This window comes from Lycium ferocissimum, chromosome 7, assembly GCF_029784015.1.
Source record: "Lycium ferocissimum isolate CSIRO_LF1 chromosome 7, AGI_CSIRO_Lferr_CH_V1, whole genome shotgun sequence".
NCBI lineage: Eukaryota > Viridiplantae > Streptophyta > Magnoliopsida > Solanales > Solanaceae > Lycium > Lycium ferocissimum.
In genome coordinates, this window is record NC_081348.1 from 46,338,106 (window position 1) to 46,346,994 (window position 8,889).

Here is an 8,889-nt window from a genome sequence, read left to right on the forward strand (position 1 = left end):
TAGTCAAGAAAAATCGTGTCGAAACTCAGCTAAATGGATTGAAGCCATGAAAGATGAGATGAAGTCTATGAATGACAATGGCGTTTGGGATCTTGTCGAGTTACCCCAAGGATTAAAACCGATTAGTTGTAAATGGATTTCAAAACCAAACGTGATTCAAAAGGTAACATCGAAAGATATAAAGCATGCCTAGTTGCCAAGGGATTACTCAAAAGGAAGGCATAGATTTTAAAGAGACTTTTTCGCCAGTTTCATCGAAAAACTCATTTAGAATCATTATGGCACTTATAGCTTATTATGACTTAGAGCTACATCAAATGGACGTAAAAACTGCATTTCTCAATAGAGACATTGAAGAAATGATATACATGGTGCAACCAGAGAACTTTGAGTCCAAAGATTCAAAGCATCTTGTATGTAGACTTAAGAAATCCATTTACGGTTTAAAACAGGCGTCTCGTCAATAGTACCGGAAGTTTGATCAGGTGATAAACTCATTTGGTTTTAAAGAAAACATCGTTGATCAGTGCATATATCTCAAGTTCAGTGGGAGAAAATTTATTATCCTCGTGCTATATGTTGATGATATTCTACTGGCAAGTAGTGATATAGGTTTGTTGCATGAAACCAAGAAATTTCTATCCAATAAATTTGAAATGAAAGATCTTGGTGAGGCGTTCTTTGTTCTGGGTATACAGATTCATAGAGATCATACCAGAGGCATTCTAGACTATTGCAAAAGAATTATATTGATAAGGTACTCATTAGATTTAGAAGGCAAAATTGTGCACTAGGAGATACACCTGTGGCAAAGGGTGATAAATTTAGTTTGTGCCAATGTACAAAGTTGGACATAGAAAAGAAAGAGATGGACAAAATCCCATATGCATCAGTAGTGGAAAGTCTCATGTATGCACAAGTTTGTACACGTCTAGATTTAGCGTACATAGTGGGAATGTTGGGCAGATATTTAAGTAACCCCGGAATGGATCATTGGAAAGCAGTGAAACAGGTTATGAGGTATCTTCAAAGAACTAAAGATTACATGCTCACTTATCGGAAGTCGGATCACTTGGGGGATTGTGGGGTATTCCGATTCAGATTTGCTGGATGTCTTGATAGTAGGAGATCCACATCAGGATATGTTTTCATGATGGCTGGAGGAGCTATATCTTGGAAGAGTGTCAAATAAACACTAATAGCTTCTTCTACTATGGAAGCTGAATTTATAGCCTGCTATGAAGCATCAAATCAGGGAATATGGCTACGAAATTTTATCACCGAAATGTAGATAGTCAGTTCATAGAAAGACCATTGAACATTTATTGTGATAATAAATCTGCTGAGTTATATTCAAAGACAACCGAAGTTCGTCAAAGTCAAAGCACATAGACATTAAATTTCTGGTTGTGAAGGAAAGAGTTCAGAGTCGTCTTATGTCGATAGAGCATATCAGTACAAACTCAATGATTGCAGATCCGCTCACTAAGGGTTTGCCACCTAAAGTATTTCATGAGCATGTTGCTCGTATGGGTGTTGTTAGAGACTCTGATGAGACAGTTTAGTGGGAGTTTGTTATTTTATTTATGCTTTTGACATGCATGTTAAGGTTTATTTTCTGTACAGACTGAAGATTTGTGAAATTTATGAATTTCACGTGTTCATTGATAACTCTGAAAATACAGTACTTTCTATTGTGGTTTTGCATAAGGTATTAGAAAGTGATTTTGGACTAGTTAATTCATAAAGCAGGACTAGTTGGAAATAGACATGATTTAGATCATTTTACATGTAATTTCCGTGTTTGATCTATGTCATTGATTTTGCTAATATATGTGACTATTGATGGGTTTAGTTACGAATGTATGTTACGAAAACCGCTTTGATCCTATATTGGTATTATTGATGGACCAGATTTTTTTGAGATATTTCAATTAAGATAGCAAAAGTTTGTGCACTCTAAGGTTTTATCTCTGTATGGTTATTCGGAAATATATATGGTCCAAGTGGGAGATTGGTAGTAATTTTCTATTTATGGAATCACACAGTGGCGGAGGCATATAGAGCCGAGGGTGTTCATCCGAACCCCCTCGGCAAAAAAAAACACTGTTTTTACAAGGTTAAAATTATTTTTTATGTATATATAATAGATGTTGAACCCCCTTAGGCTTCTTCGTATGTTAACTTTTTTATATTTTGAACCCCATGGGTGAAAATCCTAGCTCCGCCACTGGACTCACATATTAATATATTTTACATAGATATGCTATCATTAAAGGAACCCATTTTATGATCTAATAGAGTACTATTATATGGGCCTAAGAAGTATCAATTATGCTTTTTCACACTATATGTTTGATTGACACATACTCTATTCATATTAAAAGGCACCAACATAATCTTTAAAAGAGGATGGTCCCTAAAGTCAGAATACGCTTCTTTCTTTTCCTTTCCTATCTCTGAAAAGACAAAGTATCAAGAGCAATTCCAGACTTAGAAGACTCACTTCTTTAATCAAGTTTTCTCAATTAACTCTTGCAATGGAACAAGGTTAGTGTTCCTACGATTATTTATCACTCTCTAATGATTTACATGTGATTCTGGATTGTTGTTTCCATCATGTTCTTCTCTAGTTTATGGGAAAATAGACGTCATTAGCAAATATGGGAGCTCCACTAGGCTTGGTTTAGGCAGCAAGGATTCGCCAGATTACGATGACACACCAGATTATGAAATGAGATTGGGGTAATTTTATTTAAGATTCTGGAACTAGATACAAATCCATCTATGTACCAGCTGATTAAACTAAAGAAGAAGACTGCAATTGTCTACAAATACCTTTTGTTTGGTTGTTTAGAGTAATTTCATTTACTTTTTTATGATAATGCCTCAAGGCATTGGGTCCAAGAGTGAAGATGTAACTATTGTATTCTTGTTGCAATGTATTCCGTATCCGTGATTGAGTTACAATTTAGGCAGTTCTATAAAATTTTAACTTTCTCCCGTAATATTAACACTTGAAAAATTACCAATAAACAAAAGGTTCTGGTAACTCAAGGATCCTAGCTTAAAGTTTATGTACAAATGCATTCATTGGCTAGTCCAAGCTGTGATATATGAATGACCAAAGCGAAACCAAAGACTGAGAAATGCACATAAAACGAAAGGAAACACTATTTCATAGCCATAAAACAACAATAACAACCATGTAGTATACAAATTTTGGAGAAACTAAATTGTCCAAAACGAGTCACCTGAAATCATTATAGTTCAACATATCATACATGAATCATGCAAACAGGATCTGCAACACTTAGCAGAGGGAGAAAAAATCTCCAGAACAGTTCATTCTATGAATCAACAGATTACCAACTTTTCCAGCAGAAAGATTTCATACACAAGTTTATTGTCAATCAAGAATGTGACTGATGGCATTGACCTATTATTTTTACAAGTTGTATCAGCGTAAGGGCTTTCGAATAAAAAGAAACAAATCTACTATAGTCTATGTTCGAAATTCGGGGACAATTTCCAAAAGTCATACACATTTCACAAAATTAAGTGCAATTCGAATGAAAATTATCAACAGTGCAACCTATTTTGCCCCCAAGAAAATACTGCTTGTCAAGCAATTATTCATAAAGATTGATTATACAGTGTGTTTAATGCTCAAGGGGATCTCAAGCACTTGATGCTTTCTTGCAATGGTTCTCAAGCCACTCTGTCGTGACACTCTTTGGCCTCTCTAGTGGCAATCTGAGAGCTCGGTCCCAAATTAGCTATGAAGATAGAGAGAAGTATCAGTAGAAGTTCAAGAAACGTCTAGGGAAGGCACTATAAGAAAAATAACCGCAGTAGAAAGTACCTGAGAGCAAATGCCATAGCCCTTGATACACCAAAGAGGACTGTATAATATCTGTACAACAAAAAGAAGGAAGATGACATCAGTTTTCAGGCCCATTTACATCCACTAAATTCTCTAAGCAATATGAATCTACAGTACCTTGCTTCAGTTAAACCATAATAGTTCAACAAAACACCACTATGGGCATTAACATTTGGCCAAGGGTTTTTAACCTGCATTAGAACCCCCAGTCAGTAAACAACAGCATTCTGTCTACTGTAACGCCCAAAAAATGTCAAAGCTATAGTAGCCGAGGAAAAAGCATCAACAAAAAAAGATAGCAGCTTTTGCAATCCTCAGAAATCAAGCATAAGATTTTATTGAAGTTTTAAATGAAATACAATAACTATGAATGAATCAGAATGACTACTAATAAGTGGAAATTCATACAAACAACAAATACCGATACGTCACCCAAATCATTTTTGGACATGCATAAAAGTGATCATTTCCTGACAACCTGAAAGATATTTAAATTCTTCCAAAGTGCATATTTTAAATTCTTCAAAAATGTTACGCCAATAAGACGGTGATATTGGGATTATTAGTAACAGTCGAATTCCCTACTCCCAAAGAACAAAGAAAAAGAGACATCAATCAAGTAGAACTACAATTATAGGCTGAAGAAATGTCAGTAACAATGTAGATGAGAGATTTACTTTGCCAAGCTCTAAAAGAATTGGAGGAACAACTTCGTGGATCTTTGAAACCTGCATGAATGAAAATTCAAACGAACATGATGGAAAGATCAAACACATAGAATCGAAGACCATTATTTATTTACAGCATTAGGAGTCTAAGTACTACCCAGTTGAAACAGTGGATCTTCAGGCAAATGCTTCAAACCAAACTCCCTCTGGCATGAGTATCTTGGATCAGTCTGGCGCAGAACTCTGTCCAAAACCGGGGACAACCTTTGATTTGAGAATGAACAAACATGTCAAATTCAGCAATATGAGCTTGTCACTATTTCCATCATCTACCCAACCCACCAAAATGGTAGTGTGTGTGTGTGGGGGGGGGGGGGGCGGAACCTCAAAAACATGAAGTCAAACTTTTAATCTACATTGTTAAGTAAGCTCCAACCAGGGGGTTGAAAAATAAAACTAGCTCAGTCACATAGTAATACACAGAGAACTTAATATACTACCTTTCCACTGTTCAATATTTTCCAAATGTAGCCTTTCAACTGCTCTTTGGAAACGTCCTCCCCACACTCCTCTACAACAGATTTAATCCATAGTAAAACTTCCTGATAAAAATAGCAGAAAGTGGTAGCCAGGTCAACCATAAAACATTCCATAGATGCAGAATGCATATTAAATAAATGAAATACGCTATGAAAAATATATCCAAGGTAACTACTGCTTGCCGCAATTTTCTGAATTTAGTGGAACTAGACAAAGGGCATAACACCCCGAGATAGTGAAACTATTTAAGTCATTGTGTAACAAAGTTAAGAGAATCAAACACAATCTTTCAGTGGGAGGGGAAAATAAAGCATACAGCAATTAAGATGGACCACATGACGAACAGATGGACTTTATTTGGATAGTGAAGAACTTTCCTGAACAACTGCACCAAATAAGCAATTACGATTCTGATATTTGGCACAAATATCTAGATTTAGTGTCATACTCACTCTAGTTCTTAGCACTTTAATAGCAATTTTTAATGTAAATTGTTGTATATGAGTTTATGTTAGTGTTCTTGTATGAATAGGTACAACAAGGACCAATGAAGGGTATTCCGAGCATTTTTTGATTGATTCTGAGGTTGTGCACGTTGGTTGAACGTTGGGAAGGAAGTTCCAGCACTTGAAGGAAGAATCGACACCAAGGTCTCATGCCATGCCATGCGTCGCACAGCCAGCGCACAAAAACCCTATCTCTGAATCTTAGGAAGGCCATGCGCTATGCATACGCCTCATGAAGGATGCACAAAAGACGTCATGCGCTGGCCATGCAAGGAGCGTCAGTTCTCCTAATTTGATCGGGATTGGGTCAACTTATCTACTATTTTGCCCTAGCTTATAAATACTCGTTTTTAACATTAGAATGATGGCTTAGACAATTTTTGAGACTTGTGAAACTCTTTCTATGTTTTATTCCTCTTCTCTTATTTTCTTTACATTGAAACCTTGTGTTATTCATGAATTCTAGCTTCCATTTTCGAATCATGTGTAAATAAACACCTTAATTCTAGGATTGTGGTTTAGCCATGAATATTGACGTTTGACAAGTATTTTAATCTTAGTCGCGTGTTCGTAAGCAATTGTTTCTTTACTTCCGTGCTTAATTGCTTGATTGTCTGCACAACAGTTGGGTTCTATTTGCTAATTGATGTACGTGCTTGGGAAAAATTTCATTAGTTTAGAGAAGAAGTAAAGAGATTGTGATCTGATTATCCCTATAGTTGGGCTAGGATTTATGACTAGGATAGGAATATACTTAGTTACCGCAATCAATTATATACTATGCTCTTATTGCGTTCTTGATAAGTCAATACCATAGGAATATAGGAGGCGAATTATCTTGAATCGGCGAGTAGTGGTTCGGAAGAATACTACGAGATTAATAATCCGGTTAATTAGCAATTGTGAACAAAGTTACTAAGGTAGGATACTTGAATTATGACTCAATGGGAATGGTAAACCAACCACGACCCTGGAGTATTTCTAAAATCTTGAAAGTAACTCTCAAGGACGTTCGTAGCACAATTCGAGTTTACATTGTTAGTTATTTAGTTTTCAGCATTAAGTTACAAAACAAACAAAGCTTTTATTCATTACATGCATAATTAGTAGCAATAGTTTATTTTCGTGAAAGTATTGGTCATAAGTCTCTGTGGGTTTGACATCCAATATTATATAATCACTATATTACCTGTACGACTACGTATACTTGCATGTGCATTTGGACACAATAAGTTTTTGGCGCCGTTGCCGGGGACTTAAAAATCAATTATTTTACCAGAGTAAATTGTATTGCTTTATTTATCCAAGTATTAACGTCTTGATCTTAGCTGCTACTTGATTGTAAGTACTTTAATCGAATGCGAAGGACTGCAAATCAAAACAATTTTGGGGAATTCGATCCTGAGCCTAAACGTACTTTCAACCGGCGCAGGAGAGACTTGAACTTATTACAGAATCCGCAGGTTCTAGCTGAATTACATATGGTCATGGCTAATAATCCACCAGCGAAAGTGCGAGAAGTTGCAGTGCCTCGTGTGGTAGATGTAACTTCAAGCATTGTAGAGCCCACCTTTGAAGGGCACTTTGAGCTAAAGCATCCTATGATTCAGCTACTTCACTCTAGTGGGCACTTCACAGGAATGTCACAAGAGGATCCTCAGGGTCATATCTATACTTTTCTGCAGATTGTTGATACTTTTGCTACTGGAAGGGTCACTAAAGAATATGTGCGGCTGACACTGTTCCCCTTATTAGTAGAGCCCGCAAATTCTATTACTATGTGGGATGATTTGGTGACGAAATTCTTGACAACGTTCTTTCCACCAGTAAAGGTAGCTCTCCTACGAAGGGAGATCATGTCATTCAGGCAGAAAAATGGAGAAAATTTCTATCAAGCGTGGGAGAGGTTTAAGGGTCTTCTCAGAGATTATCCTCACAACCATCAGATGAATGAAGTTCTGGCACACACATTTATTGAGAGTCTGGATGCCCAACATAAGTCATCACTAGACAACGCAGTGAGGGCCTCTTGATATGAGCTATGAAGAATTATTTACATTATTGAATAGGTTTACTCGTGAGCACGCTCGGAGCGGCAAGATGACACAACTGAAGTGCAAGGCACCGGGTGTTTTTGAAGTGGATAATTTTACGACACTATCAGCACAGATTGATGCCATGCGCACTGAAATCAAGAAGTTAACTGCTGCACAAGCTCAACCACAGGTGCAAGCAGTGCAACAAGCCAACCTCTTTTGTGAAGTTTGTGGAGAAGGTCACACCAGTGATATATGCCCTGCAAATCCCACATCTATATACTTCGTGTGTAATGCAGTCAAGGGGCGAGGAAATAACAATCAATATGGGAATTCTTACAACCCAAATTGGAGGAATCACCTGAATTTCAGGTGAAGCGACAAACAAGGAAATCAGAAACAAAACTATCAGTCAGCACCTGTTCCTCAAGCCCCTGCAAACAGTATGGTAGAGATGATGAAAAAGATGATGAGTGATATGCAGAAAATGATAATAGACCAGCAAAAGTTGATAGCAGATAATCAAAACCATGATTTGGCGGTGTGGAATTTAGAAAGGCAAATGGGTCAGATGGCTGGTGCACAAAACACTAGACCACCTGGGGCACTTCCAAGTGATACTGATGTGAATCCAAAGCCATACAATGCTGTTACTCTTCGAAATGGGAGTGAATTAGAGGAAGTGACTCCAAAGAAGACGAGTCTAGTAAGAGCTGAAAAAGAGAAGATTGCAGAAGAGATGATTAAAGAAGAGAGGGTAGTCGAGACACCAGTGGTAAAGCAGCCACTGCCCGAGGTTGCAAAGCCATCCCCTCCGTTCCCTCAATGTTTGGCAAGACAGAAAGAAAAGTCTACATACAAGAAGTTTCTTGATTTGCTTAAGCAGGTACACGTATATCCCGTTGGTTGATATGTTGCAGGGTATTCCAAAGTATGCTAAGTACATCAAAGATATTATTGCAAACAAGAGCCGATTCACAGAGTATGCCACGGTTGCACTTACTGAAGAGTGCACTTCTCGTATTCAGAATAGGTTGCCCACAAAACTAAAGGATCCTGGATGTTTCACGATTGAGATTTCTATTGGGAAGGAGGTTATTGCTCGAGCATGATACGCTCAAATTACACCTATTAATGGTATAATGCGAACGTTGTCAAATATAATAACCCAACAAGGTTGGGGTCGAATCCCACGAGAAATATGGTGTGAAAAGGTTACTAAAGTCGTAGGATGCTAAATTTAGGTCTAATGT

General features: G+C 37.3%; 1 protein-coding gene and 2 pseudogenes across 1 annotated transcript; 1 reads left to right on the top strand and 2 right to left on the bottom strand.

Annotated features, from left to right (window-relative positions):
• Nucleotides 1–3,680: 3,680 nt before the first annotated feature.
• On the bottom strand, nt 3,681–5,207 carry LOC132062265 (citrate synthase 4, mitochondrial-like; annotated as a pseudogene).
• Nucleotides 5,208–7,445: 2,238 nt separating this feature from the next.
• LOC132065858 (small nucleolar RNA R71) lies at nt 7,446–7,536 on the bottom strand (annotated as a pseudogene).
• A 164-nt stretch (nt 7,537–7,700) lies between these two features.
• LOC132062266 (uncharacterized) lies at nt 7,701–8,748 on the top strand. The gene is made up of 3 exons (XM_059454868.1): nt 7,701–8,008; nt 8,081–8,522; nt 8,557–8,748. The coding sequence occupies exons 1-3, from the start codon at nt 7,701–7,703 to the stop codon at nt 8,746–8,748; spliced, it is 942 nt and encodes a 313-aa protein (XP_059310851.1).
• The last annotated feature ends 141 nt before the right edge of the window (nt 8,749–8,889 follow it).

Bases quoted from the DNA above. Each gene is read 5' to 3' on its own strand.
- LOC132062266 (XM_059454868.1), top strand. From the start codon at position 7,701: ATGACACAACTGAAGTGCAAGGCACCGGGTGTTTTTGAAGTGGATAAT. The intron at 8,009-8,080 runs GTGAAGCGACAA...CCCTGCAAACAG, and splicing joins AGGAATCACCTGAATTTCAG to TATGGTAGAGATGATGAAAA. The intron at 8,523-8,556 runs GTACACGTATAT...GATATGTTGCAG, and splicing joins TTCTTGATTTGCTTAAGCAG to GGTATTCCAAAGTATGCTAA.